Source organism: Sphaeramia orbicularis, chromosome 12 (genome assembly GCF_902148855.1).
Source record: "Sphaeramia orbicularis chromosome 12, fSphaOr1.1, whole genome shotgun sequence".
In the NCBI taxonomy this organism is placed as follows: Eukaryota; Metazoa; Chordata; class Actinopteri; order Kurtiformes; family Apogonidae; genus Sphaeramia; species Sphaeramia orbicularis.
Window position 1 is genome coordinate 4,424,754 of NC_043968.1, and position 20,372 is coordinate 4,445,125.

The window sequence follows — 20,372 nt, forward strand, 5'->3', positions numbered from 1 at the left end:
AATATGGACGGTGGGTCTTAGGAGGTTAAACCAAAAACAACATTTGGAGTCATTATTTTCAGGGAAGGCAGGTTTATTTACGTAGCACATTTCATGTACAAGACAATTCAAAGTGCTTTACATAAGTCATTAAAAGCATTACAGCAGGGAAGCAATAAAAAGAATAGGCATGAGAAAAAAAAAGAAAAGAAAAAAACCCAAAACAAAACAGATAAATAGATAAAACAGATAAAAACTTTGAGCTTAAAAGAAACAGTGCAGATCTGAACTGATGAATAAAAACTCTATTCAGTTTATTTATAATTAACAATTTATCTATTCTGTTCATTTATAGATTATTATGCTGTTATTTCACTTGCAAATTCATCCCATGCGCTGGATTAGAACCTTTGGCGGCCCGGTTTTGGCCCGCACGTTCAACACCTGCGTATTGGATTAAAACAATATCGTAAAAAGCTCTGAATGTCGGGCCCGACAGTTGACGAGGCAAATGATTGGTCGATCCCCGTATGTGGATACAAACTCATCAACATCAATTTCTATATTGTCACTGACGGATGCAGGCCTGTATCTGTTGACAGCAGCAGCTTTTCTGAGGTCCAGGGAATGGGTGAGTTAGGATCTACCCCACACAGCGAGTGAGAGGTTTTCTGCCTGCACTGTGTTCAACTGAGGCTTCACCGCCTGCCTGCTGTTGTCCTAACCAAACCACTACTGACCGCAGCGTCAGTGTCAGGCCTGCTTTTGAGAAGCACATGCAGAAAAAAAAAAAACCTGCTTGACTGCAATATAAAGAGGGAGGGAAGCGGTTTTGGCAAGAACAGGTTTTGGTTCTTTGCCAAAGACTCTCGCTGCTCCAAGCGTATGTAGTTCTCTGAGTGTGAGTTAATACAATACCATCCACCACCGAGCCTGTACGCACTTTAGCATCTGTACTAGGGCTGTCAAACTCATGTTAGTTCAGTTCCACATTCAGCTAAATTTGGCCGAACCAGTAAAATAATAACATAATAATACATAAATAATGTCAACTCCAAACTTTTGTCTATGTTTAAGAGCGAAAAAAGTAAATTTACATTATGAAAAGGTTTACATCTACAAACTATCCGTTCAAAAGATGTGAATAACATGAACAAACTGAAAAAAAGTGTCATTTTAACAATATTCTGCCTCAGTTTATCATTTACACATGTACATTATGACTTACAAATACACAAAACATTTAATAACAGGCGGAATATTGTTAAAATTGTACTGACTTCTCTTAAGAAATTTCAGGTTGTTCATATTTGTTCAGGTGATTCACTTTTTTTGTGAAATTATGCTTTGTTTTTGCTTTTTTTGCCAAATTAAACTGATTTTATTCTTCTTACTTTTTTTTTTAAACAATATCTTTATTGAACTTTATATTACACAGTAATTAACAATATACCCAACATAAAGCAAACAATAAGCAACATATTCCCCCCAAATAAATAAATGAATGAAAGCAAAAAAAAAAAGAAAAAAGAAAAATAAAATAAATAAGCATAAATAAACAGCATACAGCTGCATAAATCAGCACCATTGTCAAAATAATTGGTCTCATAACATGTGAGAAACTCAGTTACAGGTGACCATATTTCCACAGAATCCCCTCCCCTTCCTCTAACTATAGAAGTGAGTCGTTCCAGTGCAATACAAGATGCCATCTCCCTCACCCTCATATGTAATTAATCTTTGTTTTAGTGTAAATACATGAAAATATTTACATTTACGAAGAGAAAAATTTGCATTTGTCCTTATTTATATGTTCTTATGATAGTATTTGACAGAATCCTGCCCACTGGAGACTGAACTGGTCTGAATGTGGAACCTGAACTAAAAGGATTGTTCATATCTTCGGTGTAATTTTTGCATTTCATAAATTAATCCCAGGGCCGGGCTGGACCCTTTGGTGGGCCAGATTTGGTCCCCGGGATGCATGTTTGACACCTGTGGTCTATATAGACAGGGAGAGATGCGATTTTTTTTTTTTTCTTCTAGTCCTCAAACCAGGCTGAATAAAGCTTGTGTCGGTGCTTTGAGATACAGTAGCATAAAAAGTTATTAAACCATCCAAAGTCATCAGAAACACTGGTTCTGTAATCCAGTCCTAACTCCTGTGTGTGTCATGTGACTAAAACAGACAGAACAGAAAACATGGAATGAATAAAAGCACTGTTTGTGTCAGTACAATGACACAGATACTGATGGAAGAACTGAAGGGGTTTGGGTTTTTATCCAGAAAACATGTTCAATGGACAGATATCAGCTGTGAAATTCAACTACTATGAGACTTTTTTGTTGGTATCATTATATTTGTCCAAACAAATGCACCTTTAGCTGGACCAGGCATTAAAATGAACATGACACTGAAGAAAATAAGGGGTGGTCTAATAATTTTTTTTTCTGCGACTATATTTTCTCTTTTTTTTTATTTTATGTTTGTTGAAAACGGTGACAGAATATCTCCAATATTACCATTCATACAGATGTTATCTATTCGAGTCCTTTTCGTAATTCCTATTTTATACATACAAAAGTGTAAAAAAACCCAAAAAACGAACATATGAACTGGGTGCTTACAGTTTTAGTATTTCTCTCTTAAAAACAATCATAGTGTTACAATACCTCTGGGTTCTTTAAATATGACACTTGTTTACGCAGAAAAACATAAAGCAAGGAATAAATACAAGGAGATTTTTTTTTAAAAAAGAGGACATTTTTAGAGGAGTGATACACATTCTGAGCGGCTAAAGGATACAGCCTTGATCCATTTGTCCAAATTAGAATCAAATGTATGCCTCTGGATTCAGATAGAGTAAGTCATTTTTTGCACAGTGCATATATTTTCGTGTTTAGTCCAGAAAACTGCCTGTGTAACGCCACTGGCACTGTGTTGTTCCTTGTATATGCTGTATCTCCACTCCCTCTAGGCACATGGTGCTAACCCGGTTCCCTACGCTTACCGGCCTGGTTAGTACCCCTCCCATGCTGCACCCCTGCTTCAGCCTGGCCAGCTCTGCTTCCTGTGACGCGTTCACAGAGCAGCAGACTAGCTTCATGGAACCCGGTCCTTGCAGCACACAGGCCAGAAGCAGTCTGGGTAAGAAGCGCAGAGACATTTTCCAGCAACAGCGGTCGGAGTCAGCACATGCGTAGCCATAGCAACCATAGATAGGAGTTTACGATGATCTGAATTAGTTGGATAGTTCCTGATATAGAGGGTAGGTTTTTGTCATTAACCCATAAAGTCCCAAACATCCAACACAGGCCAAAAGCATCCACTGATCTGAACTGTTTAACACCTGTTCATTCACTAATCCAATCAATACATGTCAATATTTGGTGTAAAACACAGTTTTTCATCTTTTCATGGTCATCAGATATGACCCATTTGGACGTTCAGAGGCTCCGTAGTTGCCATGGAAACACTGTCATCTTCTACAACATTGATTCACCAGTCAAACCCATGGAGTTAAAATATAAATTACAGTGGACGGAGACGCTTTGTTTATGTTCAGTTAAAGATGTATTTGACTGAAAAAGTCACTTTTACTTCAGTTTTTTTCTGTTTTTGATATAATAACCCTCAACTCTAATCTGAAAAAAAAAAAAAAAAATTGTCGTGTGTAATTTTCGTGTCCTTTTTCTGTTTTACATGCAGATTTTTGTATTAAAAAAAAAAAAAAAATATATATATATATATATATATATATATATATATATATATATATATAAATGTGTTTCTCTTTTATCTCAGTAAGTATTTGTTTTTGAAATAGACCCAAAGTGCTTCCGAACTTGCTTCATAACACTAGTCTATATCTGGTTTGAATTTTTAGCCCCCATGTCCCGTTTTTAGGACCAGTTTCATAGAAGCACCCATATGTATATATGTTTTTTGATTCTTTCTACTTGACACCATGTATTGTGTAGCTTAAGCTGTAAAGCAGGCGGGCATTAATAAGCCTTTTTCAGTCAAATTGTATTATTTCCCTCTTCTTCTGTTGTTCGAAAAGCATATATGACTGAAAATAAACTAACACCTTCATGATCAGTGAACTGAATACAGGAAAGTGCCTGATTTATGCTGAATATTATAATAAATGTTGATGAATGACTAAAAAAGGTCAGATATAGAGAAAATGTCATTTGGAAACTGACACATAAGTAGAGCTGGGCCTTTATGGGTTAATGTTCATGGACGTCAGTTTAGTGTTTGACAAACTTTATCATCATGCTGGTTTCAGATTAAAAGTGCTATTAAAGCCGTTCATGTGAGAAAACGCCATCAAACACGCCCCCCCCCTCCCTCAGTGGGAGCTGTATGACCCATGCATGGCCTTACACTGTACGTCGGCCTGTTTGTCACAACAGACCTGCCGCTCAAAACAGCATGCATTTTGTCTTGCTATCAGATAAATATCCTATTGGAACTCAAATGCATGCGTGGCACAGTTTGCACACTCACATGCTTGTACGGCACCATTTTGTATGTTTTTTGAAGCATTTCCTGAGATAAATAGAAACGGATGTACTAGATTGAATGGGGTTTTCTAGCTGATAGACTGATAAAGCAGGAGCTAGGACAAAAAAAGGACATCTCTATTATTTGTATTATGTCATTTCATTGATACATTTATTGAACAGGGACTCTGCACAGATGATGCATCTGATACGTAATTCAAGATAATGAATTATTATACTACACAATGCAAATATGAAGATTTCAAAATGGAGCTGTGGGCTTGTTTTTTGTTTTTCTGTTTTGTTTTTTTTGTGTGTACTTTTCTTTTTTTTTTTTCCTCAATCACCAGAGCGGACACAAATGTTTGTCACCAGTCGCTTACTAGAAATGGGATTCACTATGAGACATATCTACTGGGCCATGGAGGCAGCAGGTACTGCTTTGTGGAATCATCTGAATGTATGTTTTGCTTCGTGTGCTTCTTATTTTAATCATTTGTCGTTTTTATCACTGTGTGCTGCAGCTTCAACGTAGTATTTAGGAATGCAGATGAGTATTGTTTGTGAAAGATGGAAGTGATTATGTTTATTTACTTTAAAGCTCTTTCAGTTTAAGGATTAACATACTGCTGTTATGCTGGATGAAAGTACAGAGCTCCAGTGTGTCCAAAACATTTTTTATTCATGATTTGAGTTCTTGAACGTAGCATTCCAAATGCATTACAGCTACTTTAGAGCCAGCATCCACAGACACACACTACAAGGTTAACTGGAGAATCTAAATTGCCGATAGGTGTGAATGTGAGAGTGATTGGTTGTTCGTCTCTGTATGTCCAGGTCATTTTGGAAAATGAGAATCAGCTCTCAACTAACTTACCTGGTTAAATAAAGGTTAAATTAACCCATAAAGACACAAACAAGCTAAACCATCTACTGATGTAAAGTGGTTAATGCCTTTTAATCTATTAATTCTATCAATAGATGTAAATAATTGAGGTAAAAGGCAGTTTTTCGTCTTTTCATGGACATGAGATATGACCCATTTGGATGTTCAGAGGCTCTGTAGTTACCATGGAAACACTGTCATTTTCTACAAAATTGATTCATCAGTAAAACCCTTGGAGTTGGATCAACGACAGTGGATGGAGATACTTAGTTTTACATTTAGTTAATGGCAGATTTGCTGAAAAAGTATCTTTTTCTTCAATTTTCTCTTTTCTTTTTTCTTTTGTTTTAATAACCTTTGAATTCCCTCAGAAATGTAATGAACATTTACATGATCAGTGAATTAAATACAGAAAAATACACAATTTACACTGAAAAAAGTCAAAACAAAGAGGATAATATCACATCCAATGGTGATAAATCACTTAAGAAAGGTTAAATAGAGAGAAAAATTCATTTGGGAAGTGACACAAAGTAGCACTGGGTCTGTATGGGTTAAAAAAACACAATCTTCACCTGGTAAAGTCAAACCAGTATTTTTGGCATCATAAATACTGCTCACATTGACACCTTGCATCAGTAGACACTAAATGTCCTCAGCACCACCTTTTTTTTTACTCATTTAAATCTAATTTTCCTTCCCGTACTTTGCCCCAAACGTTACACCCCCTCTTCCCAGATGTGTGAGCCTGACCTTCAGCCCCATGCAGCAGCAGCATGATCATCTGGTGGTGTTGTCGCACTTGATTTGAGTAAAGCAGCGCTCCGTGATCCGTCTGTTCTGTTTGAACTCTGACACTTCCCCTTCCCTGTGGTCCCTCCCAGACGTAGCAGGTGACTTGGACTCTCAGACCATCGAGGTGTTGGCCAGCTGGATGTTAGAGCACCCGCTGACGGAGGAACAGCAGAGCGCCGATTCGCCCAGACCGGAGGGCGCCCCCGACACCCCGTCCCCAGATGGACCCGAGACAGTTCAGTGTCCTGAACGCCCCACCAGTCAGACCAATGAGAGGTCAGGAAGAGGGCTGGAAGAAAGGATCGGTTCTGCAATATATCGCGATATTTCATTTCACAATACTGTATCGATTAGGGCTGTGTATCGGCAAGAATCTGGTGATATGATACAAATCACAATACTAGGATCATGATACGATATATCACGATACTATTAAAAAGGCAATTTTTTGTTTGTTTCTTTTTTTAAATGATTATTTCCTGGAAGAATTGAATTCCAGCAGAAATCTGCACAAATCCTAAACACATTTGTATTTGATCCCAACAGGATCTAATGTTCTATCAGCAAACGTTCCAACTGAAATTCTGTTTTCCAGACATTCCAGTTTCAGATCCTGTTCAAATGTTCAGATTCTATTAGTTCACAACTAACATCAGAACAGGATTTGAGTTCAATCCAACAAAGGAACCAACATCTGCCTCTCAGACAGAAAAAAGTGCTTTTAGGATGATTCAAATAACCATTATTCATAAAACAGTGTTAAATAATAATAAATAAAATATAAACAATAAAGAAAACTGAGAAAAAAAATGAACCTCTGCCATATCTGCATTTGAATAAATACCAAAAAATATTGATGCAGTACTTTTTAATATCGATACAGTATTGTGAAATGAAATATCACAATATATTGCAGAATCGATATTTTCTAACAGCCCTGTTATTGATATTAAAAAGTACTGTGTCAATGTTTTTAAGTATTTATTCAAATACAGATATTGTGGTGGTTCATTCTTGTTTTTTGTTTTTCTTTTATTTATTATTATTTAACACTCTTCTATTAAATAATGTTCATTCCTTTGTTGGTATCGCACAAAAATCCTGTTCTGATGTTAGTTGTGAACTAATAGAATCTGAACATTTGAACAGGATCTGAAACTGGAATGTCTGTAAAACACAATTTCAGTTTGAACACAGTTGGAACATTTGGTGATAGAACATTAGATCCTGTTGGGATCAAATACAAATGTGTTTAATATTTGTGCAGATTTCTGCTGGAATTCAATTCTTCAAGGGAATAATGATTTTAAAAAAAAGAAACAAACAAAAAATTGGCTTTTTAACAGTATCATGATATATTGTGATATATCATACTGTGATCCTAGTATTGTGATTTGTATCGTATTGTCAGATTCTTGCCGATAGACACCTCTAGTCAGGAATCTGAGGAACACCTTCATCGTCGTTTACTCATGGTAGTATTCTTATGGTACTGTTGTTACAAAATTAGCTGACAGTCGACATGTATTTGTTTTCTGTTTTTTTTAAAACAGCCTTTTGCCAGGACTAGACTGGATAGAGAGGGAGAACTTCTTGGATGTCCACTTGACCAGGAATCGACCACCTCCGGCAAGACGACGGCGCTCAGGACCAACTCAGAGAACGTCCTTTCGAAGGGCAGGTCAGTCACAGCAGCAGATATTAACCCTTTAGAGTTCACTCATAGAAATACTCAACCTTAGTCTGTTATTGCAGGACATAACAAGACTTTAGTACTTTGGTGAAATTTTTCAAAAAAAATGTGATTGTCATAGAAAATCAAGGCCAATGAAGTTACCGTATTTGGTTCCTTGCCCATATGTGGCAAAGAAATAACAAAAATACAAAGAATATATAAAAAAAAAATACAAGAAAAACACATGTAAGATGAAAGGAACATGTAGTTTAGAACACTAGCAGCATTGTACCCGTGGCGCCATAAAGTACCCGTGGTGCCAGAACGCCCTCCTGTGGTGCGACAGCGGCATTGCACCCAAACACCCTCCCATGTGCCGTGCTGCGACACCGATGGGATGGACACGGGGCGGGGCCAAAACGTGCATTATATAGTAGGATTAGACCCCCATGAGTGCTGGTCCAGACCCCTGTCCACATCCACATGACCCCTTTAACATCATTCCTAACAGTAGTTCCATTAGAGGTGGACCTGACAGACCCTGAAGACCACATTGGACCTGACAGACCCTGGGGACCACATTGGACCTGACAGACCCTGAAGACCACATTGGACCTGACAGACCCTGGGGACCACATTGGACCTGACAGACCCTGGAGACCACATTGGACCTGACAGACCCTGGAGACCACATTGGACCTGACAGACCCTGGAGACCACATTGGACCTGACAGACCCTGGAGACCACATTGGACCTGACAGACCCTGGAGACCACATTGGACCTGAGTCTGGGGACTCACTGTCCTCACTGGAACTGTTGCTCTCACTGTCTTGTAATGCATGTGGAAAATTACCAAAAATAGTCACTTGCCCGATAAAGGGTTAATGAGAGTCTTCAGACATGTCATAAAACATAATTAAATGCTCTTAACTGTAAAATGCTTTTTATTATCATTTTTACTGGGTTTTTCAATGACATTATCAAATAATGTTGATTCGACATCTTCTCGTCCATCATGAAACACAGAAATATGAGACTGAACCCACAAACACCCAGTGCTACTTTTGGGTCTGTTCCCAAAACATTTTCCTCTACATTAAACTTTTCTTCAGTGATTTAACACCATTGATTGTAATATTATCCTGCTAATTTTGTGTGGGTTTCTGTTCAGTGTAAATCATGTATTTTCCTATATTCAGTTTCCTGATCATGTAGATAATTGTAAAAGCTCAGATTAAAGTTGAGGGTTATTACCGTACTTTCCGGTTGATAAGCCGCTACTTTTTTCCACACACTGTGAACCCGTGGCTCTAAAATGATGCGGCTAATTTATGTTTTCTGGGCTAACGATTGATCCGGCTGATGAAGAAGGAAATAGAGCTGCTGCATGTAAGCTTGGCATTAATGAAGCGATGGTGAGACGTTGGAGACGGGGTGGGTGTGGCTTATAGTCTGTAAAGTAGGGTATATCAAAAACTGAGAAAACTGAAGAAAAAGTGACTTTTTCAGCAAATATATCATGAACTGAACGTAAAAACAAGTGTGTCCATCCTCTGTTATTAATCCAACTCCATGGGTTTTACTGGTGAATCACTGTTGGAGAACAGAGGGGTCAGTCTCATTTCAGTTCAGTTCCACATTCTGCCCAATTTAATCTCCAGTGGGCCAGACCAGTGAAATAATAACCTAGAAATAGTAAGAACTGTACATTTTTGGCAGTGTTTAAGTGCAAAAAACTTTTTTACATTTAGAAACTATCCTTTTACAAAAATGTGAATAACTTGAAAAACCTGAAATTTCTTTAAAAATAAGTGCATTTTTATCATATGACTATTTACAAATAACAGACTATTAATGCAGCTGTTATGCATCAGACTGTAGTCTTTATTTAAATTCCTTTTTCTTTTATATGATCAAAGTCAGTCGAAGTGTGTGCCCCCTTTTCTTTTTCTTTTATTTTGTTCATTTATTTTTCCTTCTCTATGAGCCTTTGGGTGTGACGTTTGTGTGTGTTGTTCTGCCTTGGACTAGTTCTTTTATCTTCTGTTGATGTAGATGCCTATTTGCAAACTGAAAAATAAAGTCTTTAAAAAAATAAATAAATAAGTGGAATTTTAACAATATTATACCTGAACTTATCATTTATACATGTGCGTTATATGTAGATCACAGTGTCTCTACAAAGGCAAAAACATTTAGTAACACATACAGTATTGTTGGAATTTGGAGTTTGGACCTAAAATGAGTTTGACATACTTGACTGGTGATATCTTTAGTGTAATTTTTTGCACAAATTCATCCTGCGGGCCAGATTGGAACCTTTAGCTGGCCAGTTTTGGCCTGCGGGCCATATGTTTGACACCCGTACTGTAGAAGATGACGGTGGTTCCACGTTCACTATGAAGCCTCTGAAAGTCGGATCTGATAACTATGAAAAGATGACAAGCTTGTTTTTTTTAATAGCAAAACAGCAAAACGCTCAAAGCCTTCCACCTCAAAATTCACTCATTAACATGTACTGTGCACTTTTTTTTTTTTTCTCCTCAGATTTGCCGTCCCCCAGCCCCCTCCCACAGCTGTACCCACAGCACACAGGTGTGGGTGAATGGCCAGAGCAGGTGGAGTTTCATCCCTACTCCGCAGAAGAAGAGTCAGAACTGGGCTACATGGACGACCCATACCATGAAGAAAGTTATGAGGACCTGCTCACCCCGTCCTTTTTCAGCTTGGAGAGAGACACGCTGCAGATAGTTGAGGTGACACACACACACACACACACACACACACAAACAATTACACAGGGGAAAAAAAAGAATGAAAAGTATGATATAACTGAAATAATAATCTAAAGTAAAATAATGGAAATATAAATCAAATGATATACAGCCTTACATTTTTTTGTTAAATTAGAGTCCTTTTCAGGTGCTTTTTAAATAACGATAAAGAAGATGTTGATTGAAGTGCAGGTTGTAGATTATTCCAAAAATGTGGTCCACCGATATTTTACAGAACTAGCGGCATTGTACCCGTGGTCCCATTGTACGAGAGCATGAGAGGCTAAAATCTCCCAGCATACCTCACAACATTTGAATACGGACATAAAATTGTGCCTAGTAGATAGTCAGGTCATGTTTCTGTTCATTTGGTGAGTTTGGTGGTGATGGGGCATGTGAAGGCTGGGGAAAACCCGTACAAACGCCCTCCTGTGATGGAACATTAGGACATGGATCAGACGGACACAGAACGTGGATTATATAGTAGGATACTGACAGACAGAAGTTGGGCAGTACGGAAGATAACATTTGCTGGAGTATCGTGTAGGATAATTGTGAATAACAGAAGACAACATAAAGACAAAAAATGCATGTTTTTGTCACATTGTTTTAGGTGATTCTTATCCCCTCCTTCTTCATGTGAGACAGGTGAGGCGGTGCCCCAGCGCCCTCTACTGACGAGCCGCCACTGAGCCTTCTCATTCACATGGGGGGGGGGCTATTTCAGGAAAATGTTCAGATTCAACTTTAGCCCAGATTTTCTAATGCTCCCATTTCTTGGGAATACAAAAATGTGAAAAAAAATTCAAATCAACCCCCCCCCCCCAAAAAAAAAACAAAAAAAACAAAACTTTTTCAACCCTGAAAACATGGGGTTTGTGTCAACTTTCTTCACTTTTGATAAAGTTCAGTGTGTCAGCCTGCTCATGCTGGGCCCTTACCTGTTTTTTTGTGACATGTCATGTCTTCAGAGTGTTTTGCGCTACAAAAGGTCAAAGGTCACCCAAATGGTCCAAATGCATATTTGATGGAACTCAGCTGTTCATGTGGGTTCTTCCAAATGTTGGGCTCAGGTTCTCTCCTCAGAACACATCTACTGACCACAAACAACTGACATTCAATCAGACCCATTCAACACAACTGTTTCCTCATGTATTCTGCACAGACATGAAAACAGAACAGACGGCAGTTTGACACAACTGACATTTACATGAACCTGTCCTGTGGGGGCAGAGGACAGACCTGGAGCCACAGACACAAGGACCTGGGTTCAGTTCAACACCAGGACATGGGGGTGGAGCCTGTAGTCCATGGGGGTGGAGCCTGTAGTCCATGGGGGTGGAGCCTTTAGTCCATGGGGGTGGGACCTTTAGGCTGTGGGGGTGGGGCCTTTAGGCCATGGGGGTGGGACCTTTAGTCCATGGGGGTGGGGCCTTTCTGTGTGCAGTTTCCATGTTCTCCCTGTGTCTGTGTGGGTTCTCTCCGGTCCTCTGGCTCCTCCCACCATCCAAACACATGCTCTGATAGGTTCATGGGTTCTCTCTGGTCCTCTGGCTCCTCCCACCATCCAAACACATGCTCTGATAGGTTCATGGGTTCTCTCTGGTCCTCTGGCTCCTCCCACCATCCAAACACATGCTCTGATAGGTTCATGGGTTCTCTCTGGTCCTCTGGCTCCTCCCACCATCCAAACACATGCTCTGATAGGTTCATGGGTTCATCTAAATCCCCCATAGGTGTGAATGTGACAGTGTGTTTGTCTGTATATGTTCAGTCTGTGATAAACTGGTCACATGTCCAGGGTGAACCCCGCCTTCACCTGTAAGTAGCTGGGATAGGCTCCGCCCCTGTGACCCTAGTGAGGATAAAGCAGGTTCAGAAAATGAATGAATGAATGAAGTGTTAGTTCTTCCCTCCTAAATGTGTGCTAGTGTTTCCTGCCACTCAAATGTTCTGTCCATGTTTGAATCTGTAGTCTGTACTGTGTCTGTGAAGGGCCGGGGGGGGGGGGGGGGGGGGGGATCCCACCAGGAAACCAGAGGGAACAGAACTGAGGACAGATTTGATCAAATGTCAGAATGGTATGAATTTTGGAAAAAACTAGTCATTTTGGTGACCTTTAACCTCCACCATGACCTTGACATCAGACTGTTCCTAGTCCACAGTACTGTGTCCGTACAGTCTGACACTGACAGGATCATGAACTGTCCCAACACTCTTCTTGTAGGCTGGAGAAGAACACAGTCAAATGGTGAAGTGTGAGCTGTGTAATACTCTCACCCTGCAATTCAACAATCACATCAAGCGCAGACACCCAGGATGCGGTCAGAGCGCTGCACGTAAGGGCTACGACAGCACCGGCGCCTACGTGGACGTGTGGTTCAAAGGGGAGTGCGGCTCCAACTTCCCCTTCTACCTCCTGTGCACCTCCTGCAGGGAAAAGTATCTGGCTGCAAATCTGAGCGACTCACATTCCAAACATGAAAGGTAATTCTGTCTGTTACTCTCAAATTGCTCTTGTGAATGCGAGAAATGCGCTTCGTATGTTTTTAAAAATAATCTTTTTATTGGTTTTTCAGATTTTAGGAACATGAACAATAGAAAGCGCAACCAATGACAAAACATACAAAAAGAGAAAGAAAACCCCACCGCAAATTACCAAGCACTGCCATAAATTCAAAAAGATAGATAAGAAAGAAAAAAGATAAATAAATAACAAATAAATTGATTGTTAAAAAAATTATAAATACATATTTCTCGGTATTTGGGTGACTGATGAAAGAACAGGCGCTATTGTCATGATTGTTATATCTCTCTCTAACTGATATTGTACTGGTCTAATTTTCTTTGGTAAAAACAGTTATTTTCCATGTGATTTCCCTTTATGGTATTTCTATTGTATTCCATTTACATGTGCTTTAATTCATAGGCTCCAATGTCAGAGAATCTTCTATTTTGTGGAAAAAATGAAAATATCTAAATAAAAAGTAAAAAAAAAAAAATTAAAATTAAAACGTAAATATATCAGCTTCACTGTCACACATGTTCTGGACACGCCCCAACATCACCACCTGTTGCACTGAACTTTACAGACTTTGTCTTAGATTTTTAACAGACAGATCCCTCCAGACCCAAAAACTATAATGTTCGATGTGGACCCAACAGGAGTGGACCTGAGTACTGAACAGAGGGTAGTTTGAAGTTTGTGACACTGCTGGGCGGAGGCCTTATTCTGTTCAAGTGGAAGAACAAACATCCTCCAACTCATCAGGCTCTGCTGAAAGATATTATGCAACACTTACATTTGGAGAAAATCTAATTTTTACTAAAGGATCATGGAAAGTTACTTTTTTCAGTCTGGCAGCCCTTTGTAGATTACTTTAATATTAAGTAAGTAGACAGACCTCCTTCCTTCCCTCCCCCTTTTTTTTATCCTCCTCAGACCCAGGAAATGTCAGCAGTACCAGCTTTATTTGTTTTTTATTACATCAGTGCCTGTACTGGAAACATCATGATGCAACAGTTTTTTCAGACGCAGTTTTTAGAATTTTTATGGAATGTCCTCTGTGGTGGACAGTTTTCTTTTCTGTTTTTTTTTTGTGTATACAGTTGTGAAACTCTTGTCCACAAATGTGGACAGTGGGTCTTAGGAGTGTAAATGTGTATGTGTTTTAGGGATGTGATGATTACTGGTATAACAATAAACCGCAGTAAAATTCCCGACAATTAGTATTACCGTTTAAATTCTTATTATCATGATAATCGTGTTTGATTACCGCATTTTGAGACAGAGAGAGAGAGAGAGAGAGAGAGAGAGAGAGAGAGAGAGAGAGAGAGAGAGAGAATGTCTATCTATCTATCCCTGAAAAAGAAGCTCAAACAACTCAAACTTGATCTGGAAAATGGTCAAACAGTGTCCATCAGGTTCCATCTTTAATGCACATTTGTATGTTTGTACGTTTACATGTTAATATTTGAATGTTTCTGCAACAGAAAGTACATTATGCTGTTATTTTATTAGTTTTTGTTTGGTTTTTTTTCAAAATACAACTTGGTTCAATTATTTCAGTGTGTGTATTAGTACTTTTTGAACATTTTGGGCACATTTCAACAATACCGCAATAATAATGATAACCGTGATAATTTTGGTCACATTAACCGTGATATGAAATTCTTCCGCTTCAGGATTAAAGGTCTTACATCTGACTTGATCGGCCAGTTGGACAGCACATCTGACGGTAGGAACCATTGGTTTCACAGTAAAATGGGACGTATCACAGTGACTTTTGTGACCGTTAAAATGATCTCCTGTTGGTGCTTTGTGCTGCCTAGACGACTGGGAGATGAGTCACCAGAACGAGTGCGACGCGGACAAGCTGACGGGCCTGGAGGACTTCGGGCTGTTACTGAGGCCGCTGGGGCTGACGGAAAAGAAGCTGGTTCCAGACCCCATCACATTCACCGAGCCCGATCCACTGGGAGCACTGGTTTACGTCTCTGCTGACCCGACAAGAGCAGCTGTATCCAAAGGTAGGTTTTTTTTTCACTCAGCAGAGAATCAGGTCTGACACTGCCTTCACGTGCTATCGGGAAGATGATCCTTTCCCCTTGTGAATTCGAAATTACCAGTGTGTAGCGTTCAAGTGCTTTTGTTGTCGTAGTGAAATGAAAAATGGCCGACACACAATTTATCATGACCTGCTACTTTGGTAAAACAGTTTTGGACGTGTTAATTTATCTGCTGTAGCATTTTCAGGGTTCCCACATGTCCTGGAAAACCTGGAAAATGATTGACCAATTTTCCCTTCATAGAAAACAAATGGAAAATGAGAAAAAAGGTCAGATGTCCTGGAAATGGTTAAGTTATCCTGGAAAATTATTTATCCTGCCGCTGCCTTGTGATCTTATGAAACAGGATTAGAGCCACTGGGAAAAAAATAAAATAAATAAGGTCCAATATATTTTTTATTATTATTATTATTTTGAGAAAAAAGTCAGAATTCTGACTTTAATCTCACAATTTTGACTTAAATCTAAGAATTCTGACATTTTTCTCAGAATTGGGACTTTAATCTCAGAATTCTGACCTTTTTCTTAGAGTTATGACTTTAATCTAAAAATTCGGACTTTTTCTCAGAATTCTGACTTTAATCTCAGAATTTTGACTTAAATCTAAGAATTCTGACATTTTTCTCAGAATTGGGACTTTAATCTCAGAATTTTGACTTTAATCTCAGAATTCTGAGAAAAAAGTCAGCATTTTACTTTAATCTCAGAATTCTGACTTTTTTCTCAGTATTCTGACTTTTTTCTCAGAATTTTGACTTTAATCTCAGAATTCTAATGAAGTGCTACACTGTAATCTGTAGGTGTGTTTGCATTACTCTATGATACATTTGTCATAATTATTTTTCATAGATAAATTATAGCCATAGGCTGCACATCCAATGTCTGAGTAATAAACATAGAAACAATCTGGGTAAATGCAGGTTACAACTATAGAAAAGAACACTTCCAAAGAATGAGGGGGACGGGGGAATGGATTAGTGTATGACGTGAGAACTTATCTTTGTAGCGGCTGAAAATGTCCTGGAAAAGTCCTGGAAAATAATTTCAGGAAAAGAGTGGGAACCCTGAATTTTTTCATTCATTTATTCATCTTCATTCATCTGTAGTATATTCTGTTTAATTTTTCATTGTTTTGTACATCATTTTTCACTTTGAGGTTCTTCTACTATAGTTCAACGGTGCCTGAGAGGAGAATGAGAAACAAGGGGTTTAAATGTATATTCAGCTGACTACATTATATTTAACACTAGCAGTGTGTATTGGCAAGAATCTGGCGATACGATACAAATGACAATACTAGGATCCCGATACGATATATCACAATATATCATGATACTGTTAAAAAGGCAATTTTTTGTGTTTCTTTTTTTTAAATGATTATTTCCTTGAAGAATTGAATTCCAGCAGAAATCTGCACAAATACTGAACACATTTTTATCTGATCCCAACAGGATCTAATGTTCTGTCACCAAATGTTCCAACTGTGTTCAAACTGAAATTCTGTTTTCCAGACATTCCAGTTTCAGATCCTGTTCAAATGTTCAGATTCTATTAGTTCACAACTAACATCAGAACAGGATTTGAGTTCAATCCAAACAAAGGAACCAACATTATTGAATAAAAGAGTGTGAAATAAGAAGAAATAAGATATAAACAATAAAGAAAAACAAAAATGAACCCAAGCCATATCTGCATTTGAATAAATACCTAAAAATATCCATACAGTACTTTTTAATATTGATACATTATTGTGAAATGAAATATTGCAATATATTGCAGAAGCGATATTTTCTTACAGCCCTAAATGTTGGTGATTTGTATGATTCAGATCATTTAAAAGGGCCTTTGTGCAGTGGCGCCTCAGTCTTATGAAATGTGATGTGTATGATACAGTATTTGTGGATGATGTCCAACTCTGTGCTGTGTCACTGATCAGTCTGCTGAGTCATGAGCTGATGTTGTCCACTTTGTTAGAATGTGTTGACTTCATAAATTAAAAACCTCTGTGTAATGACTGAAAACGCTGAAGTAGATAGATAGACTTTATTGATCCCAAACTGGGAAATTGTAGTGCAGCAGCTTGACAGCCAGTAAAATACAGAACAGAAGAATAAAATCAAATACAGGAGCAAACACACCACACATAATAAATTAGAAGTATAAAGAAAGAACAGGTAGAAACCTGGACAAACCGGATCAAACAGTCAGGTGTAACAGGGTGCTTCTATGAAACTGCTCCCTTTTTCTTCATACGACAGTAAATCATCCAGTGAAATCTGCTGAAAGTACCAGCTCCACATGTCCTCCACTCTCCTGTGGTGGAGCGTTGAACCCACTCGTGTCACACACCCACACTCTCTCTGTGCTGTTTGGCAGAACATAAATCCATCCTTCCACAGTGGAACTGGCCACAGCATAGTGACTCTTCACTCATTTCACTCATTAATCACAGCCTGACAACTCCAGTCCACATTGTCCCAGTCGTCCCAGTTTATCCACTCTGACATTTGGACACCATAAAATCCAAAATAAAACTTCAGTGTATAATTGTGTACAACACCACAGTACAACCCTGTCCTGTCTGTGTCTCATCTGCACTGTAAATATATAGAATAGAATAGAATAGAATAGAATAGAATAGAATAGAATAGAATAGAATAGAATAGAATAGAATAGATCTGTACTGTCACAGGAACGATGTAAATCAGTTAAGCAGCTCCGTTCTGTTTAGCAGCAAAAACATTTAGTGCAAAAAGAGGGGGGAGAAGAGGAGGTGTCCAGGGTGTGAGGGGTCTGTGATTATTTTTCTACAGTCTTGACTACAGTCTATAGAGTTTTATTACTGACTACTGTTATTAATGTCTTATACGGTTTGTCTTTTGCACTATGTTTTTGCATGCACTTTATTCTGTTACTGCCTAGACCAGTGACTGCCCCCATTGTGGGATCAATAAATCTAATCTAATCTCATCTAATCTAATCTAATCTAATCTAATGTAGTCTAATGTAATTTAGTCTAATGTAATCTAATCTAATCTAATCTAATCTAATCTAATGTAGCCTAATGTAATCTAGTCTAACGTAATCTACGCTAATCTAATCTAATCAAATCTAGTCAAATTTAATCTAATCTAATCTAATCTAATCTTATCTAATGTAATCTAGTCTATTGTAGTCTAATCTAGTCTAATCTAACGTAGTCTAATATAATCTGATCTAATCCAATCTAATCTAACCATGGTTTTCTTCTTCAGGAGTGTAAAGACGTTACAAGAATGAGTTCAGCAACAGCTATTAATGAATGGAAATGTGAATGAAATCAGAACGTCAGTGTTTTCTGTTGTTCTCTCTCTCTCTCTCTCTCTCTCTCTCTCTCTCTCTCTCTCTCTCTCTCTCTCTCCAGGTGTTGCTCTTGTAGAACAGAAAACTTCTCTGAGCCTCGGACAGCAGGCCGTATCGCTGAGGGACTCTCATGACAGACTGAAAGCGTTACGCAGAGTCACGTCCACCGCCCAGATCCTGCTGGCGTACAGCATGGTGATGAAGGCTCTGTCTCAGGCTGCCTCCAGGTAAACTGTTCTACTGATATATACAGGAGCTAAACTGTTCTACTGATATATACAGGAGCTAAACTGTTCTACTGATATATACAGGAGCTAAACTGTTCTACTGATATATACAGGAGCTAAACTGTTCTACTGATATATACAGGAGCTAAACTGTTCTACTGATATATACAGGAGCTAAACTGTTCTACTGATATATACAGGAGCTAAACTGTTCTACTGATATATACAAGAGCTAAACTGTTCTACTGATATATACAGGAGCTAAACTGTTCTACTGATATATACAGGAGCTAAACTGTTCTACTGTTATATACAAGAGCTAAACTGTTCTACTGATATATACAGGAGCTAAACTGTTCTACTGATATATACAGGAGCTAAACTGTTCTACTGATATATACAGGAGGTAAACTGTTCTACTGATATATACAGGAGCTAAACTGTTCTACTGATATATACAGGAGCTAAACTGTTCTACTGATATATACAGGAGCTAAACTGTTCTACTGATATATACAAGAGCTAAACTGTTCTACTGATATATACAGGAGCTAAACTGTTCTACTGATATATACAGGAGCTAAACTGTTCTACTGATATATACAGGAGCTAAACTGTTCTACTGATATATACAAGAGGTAAACTGTTCTACTGATATATACAAGAGCTAAACTGTTCTACTGATATATACAGGAGCTAAACTGTTCTACTGATATATACAGGAGCTAAACTGTTCTACTGATATATACAGGAGCTAAACTGTTCTACTGATATATACAGGAGCTAAACTGTTCTACTGATATATACAGGAGCTAAACTGTTCTACTGATATATACAGGAGCTAAACTGTTCTACTGATATATACAGGAGCTAAACTGTTCTACTGATATATACAGGAGCTAAACTGTTCTACTGATATATACAAGAGCTAAACTGTTCTACTGATATATACAGGAGCTAAACTGTTCTACTGATATATACAAGAGCTAAACTGTTCTACTGATATATACAAGAGGTAAACTGTTCTACTGATATATACAGGAGCTAAACTGTTCTACTGATATATACAGGAGCTAAACTGTTCTACTGATATATACAAGAGCTAAACTGTTCTACTGATATATACAAGAGGTAAACTGTTCTACTGATATATACAGGAGCTAAACTGTTCTACTGATATATACAGGAGCTAAACTGTTCTACTGATATATACAGGAGCTAAACTGTTCTACTGATATATACAGGAGCTAAACTGTTCTACTGATATATACAGGAGCTAAACTGTTCTACTGATATATACAGGAGCTAAACTGTTCTACTGATATATACAGGAGCTAAACTGTTCTACTGATATATACAGGAGCTAAACTGTTCTACTGATATATACAGGAGCTAAACTGTTCTACTGATATATACAGGAGCTAAACTGTTCTACTGATATATACAGGAGCTAAACTGTTCTACTGATATATACAAGAGCTAAACTGTTCTACTGATATATACAAGAGCTAAACTGTTCTACTGATATATACAGGAGCTAAACTGTTCTACTGATATATACAAGAGCTAAACTGTTCTACTGATATATACAGGAGCTAAACTGTTCTACTG

At 38.2% G+C, this 20,372-nt stretch overlaps 1 protein-coding gene across 1 annotated transcript in view; it reads left to right on the top strand.

Annotated features, from left to right (window-relative positions):
- Positions 1 to 20,372, top strand: part of LOC115429585 (probable E3 ubiquitin-protein ligase HERC1) — a 144,291-nt gene that overhangs the window by 62,264 nt on the left and 61,655 nt on the right. Inside the window, 9 exon segments of the mRNA XM_030149173.1 lie at positions 2,958 to 3,127; positions 4,842 to 4,925; positions 6,262 to 6,448; positions 7,726 to 7,853; positions 10,397 to 10,605; positions 12,851 to 13,110; positions 14,809 to 14,861; positions 14,956 to 15,153; positions 18,596 to 18,761. Coding sequence (XP_030005033.1) covers positions 2,958 to 3,127; positions 4,842 to 4,925; positions 6,262 to 6,448; positions 7,726 to 7,853; positions 10,397 to 10,605; positions 12,851 to 13,110; positions 14,809 to 14,861; positions 14,956 to 15,153; positions 18,596 to 18,761 — 1,455 coding nt within the window.